Source organism: Electrophorus electricus, chromosome 11, assembly GCF_013358815.1.
Source record: "Electrophorus electricus isolate fEleEle1 chromosome 11, fEleEle1.pri, whole genome shotgun sequence".
In the NCBI taxonomy this organism is placed as follows: Eukaryota; Metazoa; Chordata; class Actinopteri; order Gymnotiformes; family Gymnotidae; genus Electrophorus; species Electrophorus electricus.
In genome coordinates, this window is record NC_049545.1 from 16822754 (window position 1) to 16846030 (window position 23277).

At 36.5% G+C, this 23277-nt stretch overlaps 1 protein-coding gene across 6 annotated transcripts in view; it reads right to left on the reverse strand.

The window, feature by feature from the left end:
- Positions 1-23277, reverse strand: part of arid4b (AT-rich interaction domain 4B) — a 48650-nt gene that overhangs the window by 14331 nt on the left and 11042 nt on the right. For all 6 annotated transcript variants that reach the window (XM_035531518.1, XM_035531516.1, XM_035531515.1 and 3 more), the window contains exons 3-10: positions 12368-12478; positions 9465-9530; positions 7750-7840; positions 7367-7446; positions 6925-7019; positions 5505-5646; positions 2597-2676; positions 256-332 (exon numbers count right to left, since the gene is read on the reverse strand). In XM_035531518.1, coding sequence (XP_035387411.1) covers positions 256-332; positions 2597-2676; positions 5505-5646; positions 6925-7019; positions 7367-7446; positions 7750-7840; positions 9465-9530; positions 12368-12478 — 742 coding nt within the window. The remainder of the gene's footprint in view (positions 1-255; positions 333-2596; positions 2677-5504; positions 5647-6924; positions 7020-7366; positions 7447-7749; positions 7841-9464; positions 9531-12367; positions 12479-23277) is intronic.

Genomic DNA, 23277 nt, shown 5'->3' on the forward strand with positions numbered 1-23277 from the left:
AGGCAATACAGCCACACATTGCAATGTATGCATGGGCTAGTGTACATGCCAAAATGTAAATTCTGAAATAATAGGCTTAGCTGTTTCCAAATCAGTAATTATACAGCAAATGTCATTCCTCTCAATAACCTGCTTCTGAAGATATACAAGTCTTTAAAATGTATCTGCCAAAGGCTGCTTTTGCCAAAATGAACAGCATTCACTGTGCAAATGCTCTGAGAGGGTGTATGCAGTGGTCATCCTGGACTCTCTGACCTGGCTTGAGGCTGGCATCTGCTTTTGGAGCCATCTCACCGTGAAGTTCACGAATGTCTTTCCGCAGAACTGTGTGACTGAAAGATAAAACATGTTAACATTCATTTACTTTGTTTTAAATAATACAGGAAATTAATGAGTTCCAATGTCTTTTAGCAAAAATGACACAGAAAAGCTTGAAAAAAAAGTTTAATTAAGATTTTCCAGTGCACCTTAAAACAAGTAGGTTAATGGTTTTTCATGTAGTTTGAAAATACTAAAGCCATATAGTAATTAACTTCATGAATTTATTGAAGGAGAGTGCTTGCTTTCTTTCTTTCGAGCTCTGTTTCCATCATGTTACTGCTGCTCTTTCTCCTTTCCCCAACCCTGATTTTCCTTTACTTCATAGCCAAACTGGCAATTTCACTGTTTTTTTTTTAATGAACAGATTAATAAATAAATCACTGTCATGGATCAATGGCGGAAAAACGGGTAACGTTGTTTTTTTTTGGTCTCATTTAAATGCTCTCACTAGAATGCAGATTACCTGTTACCCCACACATCCATGAATACATGGATATTTGCATTTGAGCATAATAGATTTAATTTTAATTAAACTTTTATTTTTGAAGTTAACTCTACAAGTAATCTCTACAGCTGTGTTTAAACTGTGCTCAAACTAACCTGGCTGTTAACCCGTGACCTTATCCCGTGACCTGCAGTGTGCTGCTGCAAAGCATTGCTGTGCTGTTTTCAGGCTGGATTTGTGATAGTATCGGATAAGTGTGCTTAAAACATTTTATAAATGATATCTAATCCAGCATTTTTTAATGATATTGGCCCGATTCCGATACGTGGTATCAGATGGGTGCCCTCTCTTCATACATCAAAATAATTTGACTTCTCTACAACTCACTAAACAGTAGCAATGAGGCCTTATTTAATGTGAAAAGCATACTTCTTAAATAATTTCAAAGCTACTACAAGTTGTACAACTAAAGTAGAAAGCTCCACCATTATTATTATTATTATTATTATTATTATTATTATTATTATAATTATTAACACTTATAATAATACACTTGTGCCTTTCTTGTACCCAAAAACACTTTAGAATCAACATCCTGCTTTTACATCTAAATCAACATACATGCCTAGTGATAGGCAGCCAGCAATCTCATCCAGAAATCACAGACCCTTGGGGAACTGCACTGGTCACAGGGAAGGGTGGAGGGATAACACCCAGGACAGAGCACCATCCATCACTGGGCATGCATACATATAGTCAGTCATTCACACATTCATACCAAAAGAATTGAGAGAAACCAATTGACCTAACTCTTTTTGGATTATGGGAGGAAACAGGAGACCCTGGAAGAACCCCACACAGACATGGAGAACATGGAAATTCCAACCTATAGGATTCCAGCCTAGAACTTTCCTCTACAAGCCCATTTCAGACACTAACCAGCTCAACTATCCATGCTGGAAACTGATGAGAGCTACATTTATTACATCATAGGCACTTCTAATACTAAACCAGACACTAATTTCTATAAGTCTTAAATAATTCTGGAAAATCTGAAATCAAAAAACAAAGTTCAGTTCAAAAGTGACTGCAATAAGGTGTTTCAGTGTATCAAATACAAATAAGCTTTTTGCTATGCTTTTCTGATCTCTCTCTACACTGTTTGAGAGGCTAAAAGACAAGCTTAACCTCTTTAAATAAAAAGAGCCTTAAATCTTTAAATAAAAAAAAGAGAGCCACCTTAAAAGAGAGGTTCCTTAAATACTAGAGTGCAGATTTTTAAAATTCTGTAAAATTAGATTATAAACAACAAATAACCGAAACAATTATGTATTGTTTTGATGAGTTCGTGTTTTTTTTCTCTTTTTTGCTTTTTTGTAGTTTCCACATAAGTTTTCAACATTAATTTCCACACAAACAACCTGCTTTTGATTTTTCTCTCATAGGGCATCACAACCATGCAAGCGAACACAGCACATGATATTACTGTTCCATTAGTTGAAAGTTCTCTGTTGCTGGTAACTTAACTGAGACCAGTTTAGTGAATGTTGCACCAAAACCAGCACTTACTTCAGGCATCCACTGCTAATGCATAGCTATGACTGTTTGTTTGTTTTTTTATATATTCCAAGAATTTCAGTCTGACCTACTTCTGGCACCTTTGAGGGTGCGTGTTCCTTTCTGACTGGCATAGTCACACTTCATATGCAGACAGTTTGGCCCAACAAAGAAAAAAAAAAACAACAAAAAAAAAACCTTTTTTAAAAACAATAAACTTTTTGTCTGAACTAGTGACCCCTCTTTGAAATAAAACATTTAAAGGTTACTCACAACTTCCCATCCTTGAAAGAGCGGACAAACACGCTGTCTTTTTTCATCGTTACATCCTCATGGCAATCAGGAGAGATAACCTTTTAACAAACAAAACAAAGTTTTTTTTTTAAGATTTGGAAACTCTCAACACATTGCCCTTTATTTTAGGTGGCTTCTTCAAAGGTCCACCCCTTCAAAGATGCTGGGGTGGGCTTCCCAAAACCATCATATGAAGAGCATCATTAAATGGTAAAGCGAGTATGACCCTGAACACTTGCTCTCATTTAAGATGATCGTAACACCACAAAGCATTTGGGAAATGGGGCCCAGTTTAAAATAAATAAATAGAATAAAAAAGACTGGGGCAAGAGTTGTGAAAGCTATTTGAGGTTGAAATAAAAATCGAATGAAACCACAAGTCATAAAATAACTTAAGCATATTAATAAAAACACATAATTCATTACCTGATGTGAAGAACCATCAAATGATTTAATAGATTTCACTAAAAAATGGGACAAACCCTTGTTTTGTCATCTGTGATATTTTTTTTTGTTCATGGTACAATATAAGAAGACTTATGCAAAGCAAATTTAAAGTAAAATATTCAAAAAGGAAAATAAGGATTTTACAAACTCTTAAGTGGTCATCCATCATTTCCCCCTCACCAGGGTATAAAAAACTAAAGGACACACATGTGCAAATTCCTTGTTCATGCTAATAATGACAAACACTTGTTTTGTCCTCTGTGATCTGGTTCATCATACATTATAAGACGAGCTAGGCAAAGCAAAGTTAAAATAAAACTGTTAAAAGAAATGTAGTAATTAAGAAACTCTTAATTGGTCATCCATAATTTCATCTTTCACCAGGGTGTAAAAAGATACAACATACAATTTAAAATTCCTTGCTCATTCAGTAATATGTTAAAGTTCATAATTAATAAACAATTTGAAAGGTAGTTCACATTCATAAATCAGATGAAGGTTATAAAATGCATAGCTGCTGATTTATTATATTCAAATCATATAATAATTTGAATATTATTATATGGGGGGGGGGGGGGTAAAAATTCCCCAGGTTTGTAGTTAGAAAATGTTAGATTCCAGTTGCATCTTGAGATCACAAAATCTTCAAAACTACAATGGGTAATACCTCCATGCAAACAGGCTACCTAGGAAGTTTATCAAAAGCAAACCTCAGCATCCATCAGACCTGAAAAACAACTGTATGTACTTTGCAAAACATCACTGGGGCTTTGATCCAAAATCAAAACACAATGGAGACCAAAACAGGCCATGATGAAGTATGGACTTGCTATTGAATGAATGAGGAATGCTCATACAGGAAACAACCTACTTCCCACTGCATATGGTGGTAAATGCAAGATACAAAAACCATAGGAACCTGTCTCAGCATTTTCTGTCTCTTATAAGCAGCATTTGGGGCACATGACTATAGCTGATGATGGTCTAAAATATTCTTCAAGACAAAGTGAGCACCAAAAAAACAAAAAAAAAACCAAACACCTTTGCCAAAGGCCATCTCAATCTTAAACCTGACCTTTGTAAGCTATTTGAAGGGGCCAAGGAATCTGAGGAATTGCACTGAAAAAAAAAAAACCTGTCTCAAACATTACACAAGATTCAGTGTCCTCTTGGCCAGAGGAAAATGCACAAGGTACCAAAGCATTTGATAAACAATCATGAATGTTTTAATATTTTGCTCATTATTTTTCCTTTTTTAAAACTTTTGTTTTTTTAAATGTATGTCAACTGCCAATAATGACAATTTTTGGGCAGTGTTCACTTGATCATCACTTGATCAGTAAATCAAGTGAATCAGTAAATCAGTAAAGTGATCAGTAAATCAAGTGCTGCCATATTGTTTATCATTTGTGTCTTGTGTGAATAAATGTCTGTCTATGTTGAGAGAGGTCTGTGCATCCTGCTCCTTGCCATGTGGCACTCAGGCCATCACAGGCTCCTCTTGAAGTTTCTTCTTCACAATCTTAAGGTGTTTTTCCTCACCACTGTCACCCTTGGCTTGCTTATGAGGGCTTGTACCCAGACATTTGAAAAGCTGATTTGTGACAACAGCTGTTGTAAAAAGCAGTATATATATATATATATATATATATATATATATATATATATATATATATATATATATATATATATATATAAATATATATAAATTTAAGTCAAAAAAACTTTGACATACAGCTACACGTTCATAATAAACAATCATTGACTTGACTAAATAATAAATAAACCAAGCTAAAAATAATTGTTACTTTTAGTGAGAGTTAACCAACTACAAAACGCTGTATTTATCAAAACATTTGTAGTTCATTTAGTTTTTGTTGCTTGCTGCCAAAACAAGGCCATGGGTTGAGGGTGGACATATGAGCCCAGCCCTCCCTAATAAAAACAAATACACTGCAGTCATTCCATCATCCTCCCTGCTATGCACTACTTACTACTACTACAAGGAAAAACTTGTTTTTCCTTTTCACTTTTACACTCAATTTTACAGAGAACCTTTAGATGGTGCTAGAGAGTACAGCTCCACTAACAACAACCTGGAAGTCACTCAGAACTCCCTGCAAAACTAATTAAAATATATGGGTCCTACTTTTAATGGCTCCGTGAAATAACAGCTACTGCTTGTAAACTAATAATACTGTACTCCTGTGATCTACCAGAGTAAAACCTATCAGTAACAGAATAATTACAGAATATTAAAAATTACAAGAAAGAACTTTCCTTGTCTGCGCCTAAATGTTTTTAAAGCTTCACTGACACTAGTTTTCTCAATCATGCTATAATACTAAGTATTTTTCTTTACTATTTGGACTGAAAGTAGTCTTGTCTTTGGTCATTATTTATGCTTTACAATTCTGGATTGGTTTGAAGACTGTCTTACCAGGGCAGGGTACCACATTGTCTTCTTTTTGTCTGCTGTTGCAAGGCCTTCCACATAAACCACCTTGCCATAGAGCTCCTCATTCTGTTGCTGGTCACCTTCTTCTTCCTCACTGGATGATGAAGAGGACTCTTCCTCTTGACTGCCATACAGCGGAGTTACATGTGCCAGCATTAATCAAATGAATCACAACAGAAGGCATCAAGCCAAACAATTATATAGGCTTATAGAAAAAGACTTTCAGCCCTGTTTTGGATAACAAACACTGTTTAGTAACAAAGCAATGCTATTATAAAATCAATACCTCCCTTCCCATCATTGAATGGTTAACAGAGACATCAGCACAAATAAAACCTTGCATCTCGCATTGTTTTTAAGCCATTTGCCCTGGCCTACAATCCTACCAGAAAGCAGAGCTCCCTCTCTCCCTTGTCATCATTGCCTTTTTATGGATAAGCGTAAATGCTAATTAGAGTGTACATGATGAGGGGACCACTCACTCGCCACTGTTTGATGCGGCTCTTGGCTAAGTGCTAGCACTGCAGCACACTGCGCAGGAAAAACTAGCTCCTTCACACATGTAGCCATGTATGTAGCCAGGCAACAGCCTCAAGCCTATATGTAAACATGGCCCAGTCAGCCACATGGCCCTGAGAAAGGGCTCGGCTAATGGATGATCCCACAGGAAATCTGTGGTCACTATTAGTTTAAGATTATTTTTATAGCTGTGACAGAGGTATACTATTTGTTACAAGAATCAGGACCACGAAATTTATTTATTTATTTATTAAAACTTTGGTCTTCTCTTCGTTTCCCCATAGATCTGTGGGACTGTTCAAAGAATAGGCTCATATTTCCATGGTAAACTCTGTGTTCGATATTCATTCATTCATTCTCTCTTCTCTGCAGAGCTGGGAACAGGGTGAACATATGCCTTTACTCAAGGTGTAAAGTCATTTTGTGTCTGGTATGGCTTCACAATGCTGACTCTGTCAAAGGTGCTTCACAGGTGTGCATACACACACAAAATATGCGTTTCCAGGCCAGGAGCGCAAAGCAGAGAACTGTAAATTGCAGAGCCATCACTTTTTAGTGAATGAACTTATTGTCCCACCTACGCAACCATAAAATGATTCTCACCACAAAACTTTGGGACAGGAAGTATTGCAACAGTCACCCTAAAACATGGCAAACCTTAAAAATTCTTGAAAATGCTTTGAGTTGGTTTCTCAGACAAAACCTAAACCTAGACTACAAAGAATCTCCTATACTGTTGACACTGTAATTCAGTGCAAGACTAGGCTTAATTTGTGTTAAATGAGCTCATGTTTGTTCTGAACCTTAAATCAGGATTACACTATGTAGCATTACTCATCACCCACAATATGCTAGAGATTTAAAAATACCAAAACACACTTACATTGGATTTGAGCGTCGCCCCCCACGGTTGCCTTTTTTGCCAATGACAGGTGTTCCAAAGTGTTCAGGATTAGTCAGAGGAAGCCTGTCAAGTGTCTACAACCATTATAAGGAAAGAACAGACATCATGTAGATATCAAATGAGAGTTTAGCTACCATTCATACAGAGTTGAATTTAACATCAAAAGTGCAAACTAGAACATTTACAAAGATTACCATGACAAAAGCAGACAGATTAATACAAAAAAAAATTGGTTTAGTGATTTCATACCACATTCTTAGCTGGCCTAATTAGACTTGGTGTTAACAAACCATCCCTAATTAGGCTGATTCTAAATGTTTGTAAAATAATGTCTGTAGTTTTTGCTGAATTTCAGTGAAGAATTGACTGTTCACTACACAAGGTGATCTGTGTTTAGAAGGAGGCATGCAAATTAGGTGACCTCGCTCTCAGCGAAGTGACGTGCTCCTTTAAGGCAGAGTGAAGATCGCCTCAGGGTCTTCTCATCACCATCATCAAACACTGCAGAAAACATTAAATAGAGAGTAGTTATCCTGCATCACACACGCACGCACACACACACACACACACACATATATCTCCATAAGGACAAGACCTAGATTCCTGTAAGACATCAGCTGTTGTTCAAAATGCTAAATAAACAAAGATAAACCAAATTCATATGCACACATACATAAAGAACAAGACAACTCTTACTCTATTTCTGAAATAGTGAATGTGGTTTTATTTTGACACAATATTTACCTTTCAGTATATTAAAAAAAAAGAAGAAGAAATAAGACATTTAATATCTTGCCCACTTACCAACAGTATACAGACTAGCATCTGTAAGCTTGTTGATGGTGGCTTCCTGGTAGATTCCATCTTGTTTTCTCACTTCAACCACAGCACCCACCTAAGTCAGAGAAAACAGTTTACTCTAAACTCATTTCCAGTGTTTCACTTTGTTTGTGGCATTGGATTTAACACTTGGAAATTGGATTTTGCTGGCTTGACGTGCTTAAGCATGAACTCAGCTGATAAGCCATATAAACTGATGTCTTCTTCCTTGTAAATTACACTGTCCAAGAAAAATCTTTGAGGGGTCTTTCCTTAATTATTAAATATTGGATCAATTCAGATCAATTCTTCCTGTCTATTTAAACCACAAAAAGTCACCATTCCGGGTGATTTGGAAATGACTTCTCTGAAGCAATCTGTACTGAAACTTACTGTTTCTCTGGAAACCTTATGTACTTCACTGCTATTTTGACTACCTCTATATATATTTACAAGCAACATTTTAATGTCATTTTAAATTATAACCATTTAAGACCTTTATCAATTGATGTTGTACTAAAGGTAAATGGTTAGTGCACGATTACATTTTCACATTGTATGTGCTGTTATGTACATACAGGCAATTGCTTCCTTTAAGACATATTCTAAATCTGTTAAAACTATTACGTGGTTTCACTACTGTGAATTTCACAAGTGTATTGTTTATTTACAGTATACCATAAAACATCACAGCATAAAACAGTTTTCAACAGACAGATGCATTGGTGTTATAGAGATTTTAGTCAGCTCTTCTGATCTTCTGTATGAAACTGGGCAGATGTGTTTGATGGACAGGCATTTAGCTAGCAACCTCCTGCTTTTTAATTTCCACCCTTTTTTTATTAAAAGAAAATGCATGGGATTGCCACCAATAAAAATGTAATCATCAAACTAATGTCCCACTGAACTCTGGCTGTTACAGAAATCAAAATGCAAACAAACAAACATTAAATTGGGCTTAAAGTACCCTGGCAACCCCATGGTAGTACCTACATACATTAACTTAATTACATATATACTTTAGTGACTTTTTAAAAATGTTCTGAGTCCTTTAAAACTTTTATATTTACTCACATATTTGTGTGAAAAGGGAATTCAATTTTTACTCAAATAATAGTCAGTCAGTAATTTACTGTTAATTAGAAATTCCTTTTTGTATACTGTATAATTTCATTATGTTCTTTTAGTGACAGCACCCAGACTGCCTTGCTGTTGGTCACAGTTCTTACATTTGATCTTTATGATTTAATATAGTACAAAAAAGAATAAACACCTATCAAATTGAATTTCCTGTGCACTTATGTTGTTTTTGAAAAATTCTGAATATTTTATAGCAAATATTGCCCCTTAGGGAGGTTTTTACATAAGCTATATGATAAAGAGCCACAAAGACACAGTGCACATCTTTTAAAACCCCAACAGGAAACACTGCTACTAGGACTTTCTCACAAAGTATAATAGATGTGCATACTGCATGGACCAACAACATTGCTGTTGCAAGAGTGAAGTTTTAAACATGCCAGCTTCAAAGGCTTTTGACTTGCTCATTAAGAATACAATACATAACTGGTCCCGCCTAGTTTCTTTCTCAATTAAGCCATCAGGAAAACGGATCATTCACCAACAAGGATCCTACAGATTGAGCTACCTTATATTTGCACATAAAGCAATTCAGTATCGGACAGAACAGACTTTCTTACCTTCAGAGTTCCTCTGATGTGCTCATCATGCACCTCTGCAGTGGAGGAGTCTGGTTTGAAAGTCACCTGTAAAATCATGGGGATTTAGTGAGCCAAAAGTAAATACGCAGCTACCTGAAGTGACAGGCAACTAGTGATCTGTTATACCACTGATCTGGTCAATAACACTGAATCTGGGTTCCTGCCAGACTAGTGCTGTTAGCAGTGAAGCAATTACCAATACTTTGTAGATGATACTGGAAACTCTGCCAAATTCTCTTTTCATCCACGATCTCAAGTTCCATCTGAATACCAACTGTTTAAAATAATTCCTAAATCTTGTCAGTTTTTTTTTTCCCATAAACACTATTTCACCTGAACTTGGTGTCTTTTTTGTGTTTACATGTGTTCAAACTCCATATGTAAGGTGTTACAGAGCAGTGCAGACTCTCAAAACAAAAAGCACCATTTCCTCCATGTACTGGTTTACCAGACTTCACATTACCACCCAAAAAGTGGTGCAAATATAAATAAAAGACTTGTATTTGACCAAGTTTTAACATGTTATAACAAGGGGATTTTAGCTGAAACACCTGTATGCCTAGACCTGACCAAGTGTCTCTTTCCAGTTTCCCTTCTCCTGGCTGCATGAGAACAGTCCTTACACTCCAACCGAAGGAACCACCATCTAGTCTGATGGAATATCAAATAAACTCGTGTGTTCTCAAAGCTGGGCTTCCTCTTGCAATTGAACAATAACAGTGCCTAAATGCCTGCTTCATCTCACACTGTTGAGTAAAGCCTTGACTTGGTCATTACCAAAACCTTTGCATAGCCTCACCAAATACACATAGGAGTTTTTTCAATCTGAATATTGTTGTAGCTGAGTAATTATGTCTCAAGCTCAAGCTGAGTTCAAAGCACAGTTTAAGTCTGTCCAAGTCTAGTCCGAGTCCAAGTCTAGCTGAAATCCGAAGCTACATTCTAAAACAAAGATCTGATTCACATGCATGTTCAGTGTACAGAAAATGAGGCAACATTGGCACTAATAAATTTACACATGCCAGATGGTGCTAAATGAGGGCATGTTACAAAATACCAAATTTAAAATGGTTAAGGTATTAATAAAAATATAAATATCACTGGCATATTTCTAAATGAATACAATAAGTTAATAAAGAGACACATAAACATTTATTATAAACAAGCAAACAAAACCAATAGTAAGTCTTAGTTCGCCAAGCAATGATCTGAGTCATTAGGACTGAAGTCGAAGTCAAGTTAAAATTCATACAGATCAGGACAAGCCTGTCGGTGTTGCCTTAAAACAAAGCAAAATGACAAAGCAAAGTACACACATGAATTCCGTGCTACAGCATTACATCCTTATCACACAGGGAACAGATACAAAAAAAATCCTAATCTATAGATAAACCTGCAATAACAAGTCTATTGAATGGTTTTCAGGAAAAATCACTTGACGAGAATGAAAAACATACGGACAGTCATGGCCAAAGTTGAGACTGACACAAACTTTGGTTTTCACAAGGTTTACTGCCTCAGTTTTTTGCCAGATGTTTATATGGTATAGTGAAGTACAATTAGAAGCATTTCATAAGTGTTTTTTTTTTTTAAATACACTTTTTATTGAAATTCAGTTTAAGCAAAGACTTAATATTTAAGAAGTCTTAAAAAAGAAGGGTCAACACTGTAAAGACAATTCGCCTTGGCATGCGAATCAGCTTCTGGGCAAAATCTTCACTGATGGCAACCCATTCTTGCCTGATCAGTGCTTGCTCAAAATTTTAATAACACTGACATTAATAAAGAATGGTATTAAAAACATCCTCCAACTTCTCCCAATGATCCAGGAGCAATTTGGTGATGGACAATGCTTTTTCAAGCATGACAAAACACCATGCCACAAGGCAAAAGTGATAAACAAGTGGCACGGTGAACAAAACATTAAAATTTTGGGTCCATGGCCAGGAAACTCCCCAGGTCTTAATCCTATTGAGAACCTGTGGTCAATCCTCAAAAAGAGTGTGGACAAAACAAAAACACAGAAACTGTGATCAGATGCAAGCACTGATCAGGCAAGAATGGGTTGCCATCAGTCAAGATTTTGCCCAGAAGCTGATATATGAAATGCTTATAATTGTACTTCAATATACCATATAAACATCTGACAAAAGGATCTATAAAAACTGAGGCAGTAAACAGTCTCAAAACGTTTGGCCATGACTGTACACAAACACAGTATGCAAAATTATTATTAAGTGCAAAGATGTTCTGAAGACTCAGGATGTGAGGCAACACAAACAGAGCAGAACTGAAGGAGCAAAATAGTCAGGTTATCGTGAGGATAGGCACAGCTTCCCTTCTATGCAAGGCCTTGTTCTGTGACTTAAGATGTCTCCGATGGGGGAAAACCGGGGGGCGAGGGGTAGAATGAGAGTAAGACATGGAGAGACAAAGAGTAGACAAAGAGACACAATGAAATTCAAAGATGCAGGGGCTATGGCAGACGATGTATATCAGCAGCACAGAGATCAGAATTTGATTACATTGTGGAGAAGAGACTCTGGTCTATGAACAATTTGTTTAATCCCATTTCATTTCTATGTAACATGAATTATAAAGCATCTGAAGAGGGGGGGGGGGGAAACACAACAAAAAAAAACACAGGAGCCACAGGAGACAAGGAGTCAGAACAAGCCAGTATGGCATCAGAAAACCATATTCAACATCCCAACAACAGTAACAACTACTGTACTCTGTTTACTGTGATTGACTTTGCTTCAGGAGAATACCATGTGTATAACAATCCCTATTCTATAAAACAGACTAAAGAGGCTTCATTTCAAGACAGTCTGTCTGACTCTGTTTTTTGTAATTTCTTTTAAAATAAGGCAATGGCTCACCTTGGCCTTGACCAGTCTCTTGGCAGTCTTGATCTTGGCTTCACAGAAAGCTCCACGGTACTTGGCGCTCACATCAGTGCCAACAGTCAGGTATGGGGGCTCCTCTAGAGTCTTTATAAAGAGATGGTGAAGAGAGAGGGTTGAAAAAATAGAGAGAGACACATGCACTGTAGTCCAAACTAAGCCTTCAAGTTTACTTTAAGATAAAAATAATCCCAAGAGAGGAAACATGTGTTAAATGGTTTCAAAAGCAGAAGTTTCAAATTCTGTTTATTATAAATATAATTAATATCATTACAGGAGCACATATATTAATGTTGCCAATTGGCTAGAGAATTCCTAAATATGTGGTAGGAAGAAGGAATGACCAGATAAGTGTCCTCCTGCCCATCATATTACAAAGAACATTATATAGCTCCACTTGTTCCTCAAACTACAGCAGGCTGCTGTGTTATAACGTATCAATATAAATCATAGAGGTGCCAGTCTGTTTTGGAAGACATCTCCACATTCAACCTCTACTACAAAAACTAGACTGCTATGATGAGAGAGAGTAATGAGCTAACATGTTGGCAGACTCTGCTTTGGAGAGTAGACTGTATGCCTATCAACAGGTTTCAGATTCAAGTAGCAGTCTTTAGGAGGCAGCCACAAATTCATTCATGCTTGGCTGACAGCACCCAGATTTTAGCCTAGGCGTGCATGTTGTACTCTACCTTTTATTTATGATATCACCAAGAGCTAGCATAACTTACTTAGGAGGACTCCATCCATGAAGCTGACACAGAGAAACCTGATATTATCAATATCAATTGCTCTGTGCTTTGTCCTAGCACCGAACAGCCAGTCCCGTCTCAGTTCAGATAACCAATTATCTCACGTCAACTAGGATTTTTGACAGACGGGGAGAGAACAGTTCATGTGGCCCCACTGGCAGTCCACAGGGAACCAATCCCCCACAACAAAGTCAGGAAATGCAACCTTAGCTGATGTCATTGACACATACAAAAAGAGCCACTCACTGCTTTATCCCCAGGACAAAAAAAAACAAAAAAACAACAAGGCAGATCTCTTTGATTTCAGAAACTTTAACTAGCATCACTTTCCAGTGTGCTGTTGGAGGGTGTAAGTGTGATTAGAGACAATGAAAACAGAATGGCAGTCAGTTCAATAGCAAAGACATTCCACACAAAAAGAGCAATAAAGGACATGTCTCAAAGATATACTCAAATGGAGCCACCAGGAGCTTCAGAAGCAAACTACTGCCTCACATTTCCACATAAAACACATACCAAACACAGTAAGAAAAAGTAAGTGAAGTCAAACACAGTAAGAAAATCTTATTTCTTTATTGTAATTTTAGTATGCAGGTGCTTTGACTCCAACTAGTAGACTGACTGAAAATGAGTGCTTAAATGAAACTCACCATCAAATTAGCATCAAACACAATATAACAAACACTGAGTGGCCCTGCAGTGCAGTCAGCTTTTCAACCATTAACTGTCATGCAGCTTTTACTATTGATAATGTGGATACCAATAAGTGATTATTTATGCCAAGCAGACTTGTAAATATAATTCATGGGAAAAACTGAATACTTTGAAAGAAATAATCATTTGTTTAAAATCTGTGACTTATTCTTCATATAACAATGTGAACAATTAACTTCCTATATCCTTGCAAGGCTTTTCCTGTGCAATTGGGAGCCTTTAACATGGACCACAAAAGGGTAGTGTCTCTTGGGTACAAATGTATTAGAATGTACATACATAAATATCCCAAGTTTGGGAATAAAAAAATTAAAAAGAAAAGAAAATGCAAAAAAACCATGCTGCTGATATACATCACTAAAATCAAATAATTCAACAACGTTACCTATTGCTTTACCAACATACTATTTGAAAGCATAAACACAATACTGCTTTTAAATACATTTAAGCATTTATAAACCTTTCACAATTTGTTCAGCCTAAAACTGAATCTGAGACACTCCAACAAGCACCTTTAAAATAACTTTTAAACTTACCTGTACAGAAGTTAGCAACAGTACAGAGTCAGATCAAAATAAAACTTTAGGCAAATGTTTGATATTATACTCTTGTGAAGCTTTCCAGTTGTGACCCCGATAGGCCTGCACAAGGCACTGCAGTGGACTATCAGCTTTTAAACCTTTTAAAAATCATGCAGTTTTAGTGTTTGCAAGGTGGACAAAAAGCTAAATAAATAATTTTTGGAATTAAAAGTCCATGCTACGGTCATGTTATGAAAACCTTATTAAAAATGTCTTATTCTTAAACAGCAGATACACATTAAATGCTTTTGGCGAATTTGTCAATAGGGGGCGCTATAAACCCCATACAGTTTTCTCAGCATCCCAACATCAGATCAAGCTGGATCTTTGCATCCTTTAAAACATGAATATATTATATATATATATATATATATATATATATATATATATATATATATATGGATAATTAAAGATTAATTGATATGTCAAAAATTGTGACCACCATTGGCCAATCAGCATTCAGAAGGCATTTGACAGCCTTAACACTGACCAATCATCATGAAGCTTAAATGCTGTAGATGTGTAAGGATTTTCTGTGATTCTATACTGTCAAAATGTTTGGCCAATAGTGGGAACTATTCCACAAAATCAACTATATCTCCTACATATTTTCATACAACTGGATTCAAATGATTCCTTGTAGTTGTCCAAACAAATTTGCAATTGACTTTAAAAAACGTTTATTTTTGTCACATTCATTAATTGTATAAAAATGTTCTCTTTTCAAACTAGTTCTAGGATTTTCATTCAATCACATCAAATCAGGTCTTGTAATAATCTTTAGTGTCTGAAACCTAAAAAAAATTAAAATGTTGACTTCATTGACTGATATGTCTCAGAAAAGTGACACTGGTACCAATTTGATCAATATGTTGCAGCCACATACACTGATACACTATCATAGTAATGACCAAAATGGAAACATATTCACACTACCATTATGAGGAAAACTGCAATGTTTGAGGCAAATCCATTGCCGGGAGGCTCTACAGTGCAGAATTGCCCATTTTGCTTATAATCATAAGCCTTGTGTTTTCATACCTAAATGGGAAGAAGTCAGGAAAAGTAGTATTTGCACATTATAGTTCCTTAATTTACACACCCTCATACCTGGACATACCTAACCTATTCACACTTTCTGCTGAGGTACACCTACCCATGATGTCATGATGGTACTGAGCCTCAACTTGTCTCAGCTGCCATGGCGGATCCCACCACACCCTGAGGCCCCCTGCTGTAGCCCACCACACCTCCACCCCAGCCAACTACTCCCCATTGCCCTAGATGGACGTTCTCTGTGGGATGGGTTTCAGAGACATGCACACCATTGGGACCAGACTAGACATTGATTGCTTATTTTTTCATTTATTATTATTTATTTATTTTTCTCTTTAACTACTTTTTTCTACTCCTTTTCTGCAAAGTTTATTACTATTGGAGGGTCTGTTGTTGGCCAGAGGCGGAGGTCCCCCACTTTGAGTCTTGGTTCCTCTCAAGTTTTCTTCCTCATGCTCTAGGGAGTTTCTTGCCACTGTCACCCTTGGCTTACTCACTGGGTGCTTGGACTTGGACATTTGTGTTGATGTGACACTCTTCTTGACTTCTGCCCATTTAGTCAAGTCAGAGTTATTTATATAGCACTTTTTACAACAGCTGTTACAAAGCATCTTTACAAATGTACAGAGAAACAGTACATGTAAAGACAGAATAATGTTGACTGCTGAGTTGGAGTCAGATCTGCCATTAGGAGGCTATACAGTGTATAATTAACTACTTTGCATACAAATCACAGGGCTTGTGTTTTGTTACTTAAATGGACAGAAGTCAGCAACACTGAGTCAGATCAATAAAACTTTAGGCAAATGATTGCCATAACACTGGTGAATACTGGTGATGCTTTTCAGTTTTGACCCTGATTGGCCTGCAGAGCACAATCAGCCTTTAAACCTTTAAAAATCATGCAGATTTAGTGTTTGCAACATGGACACAAATTGGTAAATCAGCCAAACTATCTCTTAGGTTTGGGAATTAAAAGACCATGCTACTGTTATGTCACTAAAAACAAAGAATTATCCTTATATACTTAAATAAAAAACATAAGTCTCTCTTCGTTGGGCAAAATGTTAACATTCAGACAGAAGGTCTGACAACCATCATGTTTCCCAGCTCTATCCCATAGTACCGTGGTATTCTGTTCCTTACAGGTCACATGAATACAGATATAAATACAGATATACCACATATTCAGGACTAGCTAATATGCAGACCAGTATATGTCAATGTGCATTCATTAATGTTAACATTCTTTTAGTGCTGTTTGGCATACACCCAAGGGCATTATCTACTTCCCTTAATCATCATAATGTTTCTTTTAATCAATATGGAGACAACTGCTCAAGCCTGTGGTGTGAACATGGTGAGGGAACCTTAGGGGTAACCTAAGGGAGTACATCAATTTTCTATCAGCTCCTAATCCAAAACCTGTATTGTTTTGCCTTACAACTATTGGAAACATTGCAATTCATTGGTTCACATAACAACAATGGCTGTCTTTACATTTGTTAATTCCAAATCAAACATCTCAACATGTTAATCTTTGTTTAATAAGCAACTCTTTATTTTTGTGTGTTACATTATCAATTGCTACCATGCTGTAGGTACCAATCTTCTATGCTTAATGCAGCACTCCAGTATGCCATCGATCAGTACAAGCCCTCTCAGTCTGTTTGAGGACAGAATGCCTGCCAAAGTGCACAGCACCCAGCCAGCTCTGCTTCACCCAGCCAGCTCCTCCTTTCTGTAGCTCTCTGCCTGACAAGTCTTCACCAGGCATGGTGCAGATGTTCATTAACATCACACAAACCGCCCTGACAACCTGCTCTTAGATGACTGCCATCGCTGCCACACACGCTCTTGCTCTTTTGCTTAGCATTGCAACCATGGTCTCCGCAGTCTTACGTTACTGCTCATCCTAGTCCTCTGTGACAAACCTTTTAGTATTTAATTACCATTTTTGCCTGATAAAAATATTTTCCTCATTGCATCCTTTGTATTCTTTTTGTACTTTAAATGGTTTAATCATTTAACTTGCAACATTGTGTACTTCAGGAAACAACTTCATATCTTCTGTCACATAAAAACACGGATTACTTTTACCTAATAAAAATGCACTGAAATTCCCACTAGGAATGGCTAAAAACGACATTCCAATTGAAATAGAATATAATATAATAGAAATAGAATAAAAATGAAAGAATAAAAATGCAACAAATTTCCTTTTTAAATATGAAATACAAATATGAAAAAACATAACACATTAAAAACAAACAGTGGTTAAAAATGCCCAGTTTCTTTTGCTCGCTTGCAAGAGTCATCACTGACAGATCTAAACAGTATCAAGCACCAAACATTACCAAATCTGCTTCTCTAGCTTGATTGGCACCCCACATGGGCATTGTGCACCGCATTATATATTCAAGGACAGCCCGATTCCCTCTGTGTATGTGTGAACATAGCAAAGCACTTCCCACACCATCAAGCACATGGAAACAGCAGCAATCTTACTACAAGAGACTACTTCTGAACTCATGAATGCATTTTGTATTTAAGTTTGCATGCTATAGTGACCTAACTGGGGTTAGTGCATCCTGAATTTCTGTTTCAGTTCCTCCTAGAAATATAATTTTTGTGCATCGCTATTAGCTACATACAGAAAAATAAATTTTCCTACTTGTGTTGCTCTCTTTCTCTAATCTTACAGGAAATACTTCTCTATGTAACTAATGTGATCATGTTTATTTATTTTTTTGTTAATGCTAACCACTCAAATTTTTTCCCCAGATTTTTATCTATTTTAGTTGGACCAGCTATTATAAAGCAGGCTGCATGTTACAAAAACAAATCTTAAACCTAATACTATTACCCAATTAAATAACACAAAATAATTTGCAATGTTTTTGTCAGTTTTAGGAAATGAATTATGTTACCTGTGACTTTCTAGCACAAAAAACAGCAATGTATTCAAAGTGCTGATAGGCACTGAATGATTTTGATGGGTTTGAGATGATTCATGCCTGTTCACAATCACTATCCAAATGTTATAGTACTTGTTCTAACAGTCTAGAAGAACCCTATTACCTTAATGCAGACATTTAGATTGCCTTTCGATTCCTGAACAAAGCCCAGGAATTATTATTTTGTCCTATCTCTATTAAAACCAAAACTATTAAAAAGAGGCAGCCTGGGAAAAGCCACATGAAAGGCAAATTACCCATAAATTATTATCAAAGAGGTATTGTAGACCAGGAATCACTGTGCTTTCATGGTGTAATTTCAACTGAGTTGCATCTCAACAGTTAATGGAGGCCAACAGTTTATAGATCGTTCAGACTCTCCTAACGTGCATAATAACGAGTTCTACAAACTTGAGTTGCTCACATTTATCATTTCATAAGAAGAAAAGTGGTTGAAGTAAACTAATGGAAATTCATAAATGAGGTCACTTCCCACTGCACTCCTGCTGGGTGGGGGAAGGGTCAAGCTGTCTCTGTAACAGTACTCCTGTTCTATGGAATGTAAGCCCCCCCCTCAAGCCGCAAGACCCATTCACCAGACAAGCCAGAAAATGAAGCTGGAAAATGAGAGGGCCTCAAATGTCCTTCTCTCTTCACAGTGACCCATTAAAAACCTGTCAGCATTCACTGAAAAATACTTATAAAAATCAGACACTTTCAAGGAACAGCTTTATTCATTGTTAACACTCACACTGCCATGTTGGGTTATTGGATATTGAAGAGTTGGAAGTGTTTCAACCCAAACAAACCCCTCATCGGTTTGCAGTGCTGCCTTGCCTGGGAATTGACATTGCTGTGTTTACAAGATCATCAAATGGCAATACAGGGAGAATGTGTCTCCACATTCTGTTTTTACCTTCCCTTACAAGACAAGTGGCAAACAAACCCAATTAAACATTTTTTAATGTTAATTTGATCAAAATTCTAAACAGAAAGGTGCTCACCTGAACTGCAAAACCTCTCATTCAAGGAAAGAAATATCACTTGATTAATAGAAAACATTTCTGAGATAACTGAGGAAAATGGAATATTGGGGATGCTCTCTTACTATGCTGATATGATTGAGCAATTAAAGGGCATATCTTAGAGGGTCCTGCAGAGACATTTATTTCATAGCCATTGCGATAAATGTTTGTATTCCAACTCAGCTGCATCTCTTCTGGCTGTTAAAAGCTGTACGGACCACAACAGTTCACCAGAAGTTAAATCGTTATCACCTTCACAGCTGACAATCACATGCACAACAGGTTTTACAAATACAAGTGTTTTGTCTCATTGTCTCATTTTTCAGCCCAGCCATGAAAACAGTGTAAATTACTTATATTTATAATTACTTATTATTTATACCACATTTGAGGCCCTCTCATTTTCCAGCTTCATTTTCTGGCTTATCTGGTGAATGGGTCTTGCGGCTTGAGAAGGGGGGGTGGCTTACATTAAAAGAGTGAGAATATTTTTATAGTCAAATAGTGCTTGGAAGAAATGTACCAAATACCTGACAAATGTATGCAGAGCAGTGATGCATCAGAAGGATGGAAGCTAGGTTAAAACAAATTATATTAAGTAAAATAATGTTTAATAATTAAAACGTGACTCTAGGATTTCTACCTACATGATTTCAATTATGGGCAGTGGTATCTCAGTGGTTAAGGTGCTTGACTTGTAATTGGATGGTTGATAGTTAAAGCACCACCACTGCCAAGCTGCCAGTGCTGGGCCCCTGAGCAAAGCGCTTAACCCTCAATTGCTCAAGTTGCACTCAGTCATAATTGTAAGTCGCTTTCGAAAAAGGTGTCAGGTAAATGTAAAATTATACATTTAAACTCCAAAGGAATGTAAAGTATAGTATAAAAAGAAAAGCTTTAAGAACATAGAATTAGAGGAATATTAAAATCCAACATCTAAGATTGAAAAAAGTAAGGGAAATTATGGAGAGAGAGGGGGCAAAAAAAATCTGAGAACCATCAAAGCATGATTCTCATATACTAATTAGCATGGTTAACTGATGTACATCTGGCCAAAGACTCCCAACCTATTAACCACATAAGCAAAACTACACACAATGGCACAAGCAGGGAGATTGCCTGAATCAGAGCATTATTGTACATCATTATTAATTATGCATTATTATATCATTATTATGTCTGTAGCAGGTCTAATTGTATCCCCCAAGGCATGGCTAACCAGGGCAAGACCTTGGATGTTTACTGCAACAGAACAGAGGTTCCCAATACAGTCCAACAATTTCGATTCTGATGCCCATTTTTAAGGTATATAGACCTATGCTACAACAATTATCTTTGGCTAACCTAAACATTGCTTTTTCCCCCCAAACTGCGCTCAAGCATTACCATTAGAACAGCAATGGCTAGAAGCTGAATGAACTGTTAACTAACAGCTCATTAGCTATTTCTGCTACAGAGTGACTAAATAATAAACACAAACACATAAGTGTACTGCACATATAAGGCAAAGGAGACACAGGGACACCACACATGAATAAGGTACAACCCTGAACAACCCTACCCCAATATGCAAATAAGTGACAATAGGAGCAAAAAGGTCACCCCCATGGCTGCACAGTAAGAGACTGACTGTGTCTTTCAAAACATGACGTTTTCAAGTAAGTAATTTCATTAAATGTAGCCAGCAGAGTTTTCTAAACTTGCCACACAGCTGTAATTTCTGATTGGGCACAAAACAAGTACTGGCCATACAAATCTATAGCACTGACCGTAAATGAGCTTGGTATTCTTTATATTTATACCACTTGACAGGTGCCTTTATCTAGAGTACCTTACATAGTTATCAGTATATGAGATCTTGGTGTTGCTAGCACCTTGCTCTACCTGCTCTACTAGGTGAGCCATTGCAGCATAATCCACACTGTAATTTGTATTAGGTCATTTGTAATATATTATAGTTCTTTAGTTTTTTTGCACATTTAAACTATCTGTGGTACAAACCATAAAAACAGTTAGAGTTAAATGGGTACCCAACATGTGAACAACCTCTTCTAGAGGTCCAGAATATCACTGTTCAGCCCTATAGTCCTGCAGCACCGAAAGTAGTCTCAACAAAATGCATGGTAATTCTGCAAATGACAATGGCTATAAACACATGGACCTCCAGATTAAAAAAAAGTTTAGCATAAAATTAGTTTAAACTACCTTAAAACAGTCTGAGTAACACTAAATCTTGAAGAAGAAGAAGAAGAAGAAGAAGAAGCAGAAGAAGAAGAAGAAGAAGAACAACAACAACAACAACAACAACAACAAATTACTGGTATGTAACAAATTGCATACAAAGTTTGATTACCACCAAACGAACACTACCTTGCTCTGGTTGCATAGGCCCGCATAGGCTTACAGAAAGGCCCTTTAGACCATCATAGGAATTTGGGGTGATTTTACCCATCACATTATTTTCGTGCCTTTGACTTTAATTATTCCCTTTATACAAGCAGTCGACTATATGGTTAGTTAAAAACTTAGAAGAGAAAAGACTGAATTAAATTTCTGGCCACATGACACATGACCAACTAATTAACTACAAATATTTTTCAAAACGCCACTTGGGACGATTAGAAGCGATTTTAACTTTGGCAAAGAATGCTGGGATACAACTGAAATTTAAACTATAGCATGTGTGACCTATTCTCTGAGTGAAAAATACTTGTCCAGAAGAATGCGCTAGTTTGGCTCTGAACGAAAATAATTTGTTTCTAACCCAAATGATCACAGAAAACTTCTTTAGACATTACATAAAATAAAATCACATGGTAAATGCTCATTGGCATGAATAGTTGACAATCCAAATGAGTTACTACTATAGCAGTATGCATTATATCAGTAACTTCTGGGGAATTTAAAAAAATGGTTTTGATTCTTGTATGGTTCCCCAGAAGTTAAATGTTTTAAAATTTAACACAGCATTGTTTGTTCCCCAGAATTAAAATTCGCCGTTTTTGGCAATTTCCTTTAACCACATACATCCCCCATTCTGTGGAGTATAATGGGCTTGATGCATTACGACAAGCCTCTTCTACAGCACACTACTTTTCTGCATATTTAAAAATAAAATAAAAATATCTAGATTATTCTAGGTATTGCAGATTATAGCATTTTACAGTATAATCTCAATTACACTAAAGGTTACATGGTACACCATTTAGAATTATATGGTATGCAATTTCTGACTTGCTTTTGTCACATATGTCAAATACTTCTTTTTGCATTATTTATTATTTCCAAAGTAAATTTACTTGCAGAAGGCAACAAAATGTGCCCGGTCTGCAATTTTTTGCAATGTTTATTGTAGGAGAAAAAGTAGTGATTTAGGCTATGTTGGACATAAATTAAAATAAATCAAGACTAAAGGCACGGGAGCAAAACAATTGGTTTTTATTCATCAAAGTTCTGTAAAATAGCCATCATGAATGACATTTTAACTACTTCAGGTGTGAGTCAGTGTACAGTGCATATGATGTGGCAAGGAGTGGTGATTTAATGGAACTGATTAACCAAATTCATCTGCATGAAAACAAGTGCTGGCACACTGCTACCTCATATTAAACACACCCCAATTAATGCACGTCTGTAGCACTTGTGGATCTGTAGCAATAAGCAATTCATGCTTGCTCAAATTGGAAGACAAAAAGGAAGGCATTACATCCAGAGGCAAATACTTAAATTTCAGGAAATCAGAGTTAGAGGTTATTGTCTGTTTGTACACAATCTATAGAGTACATTTATAAAAGGTTAATT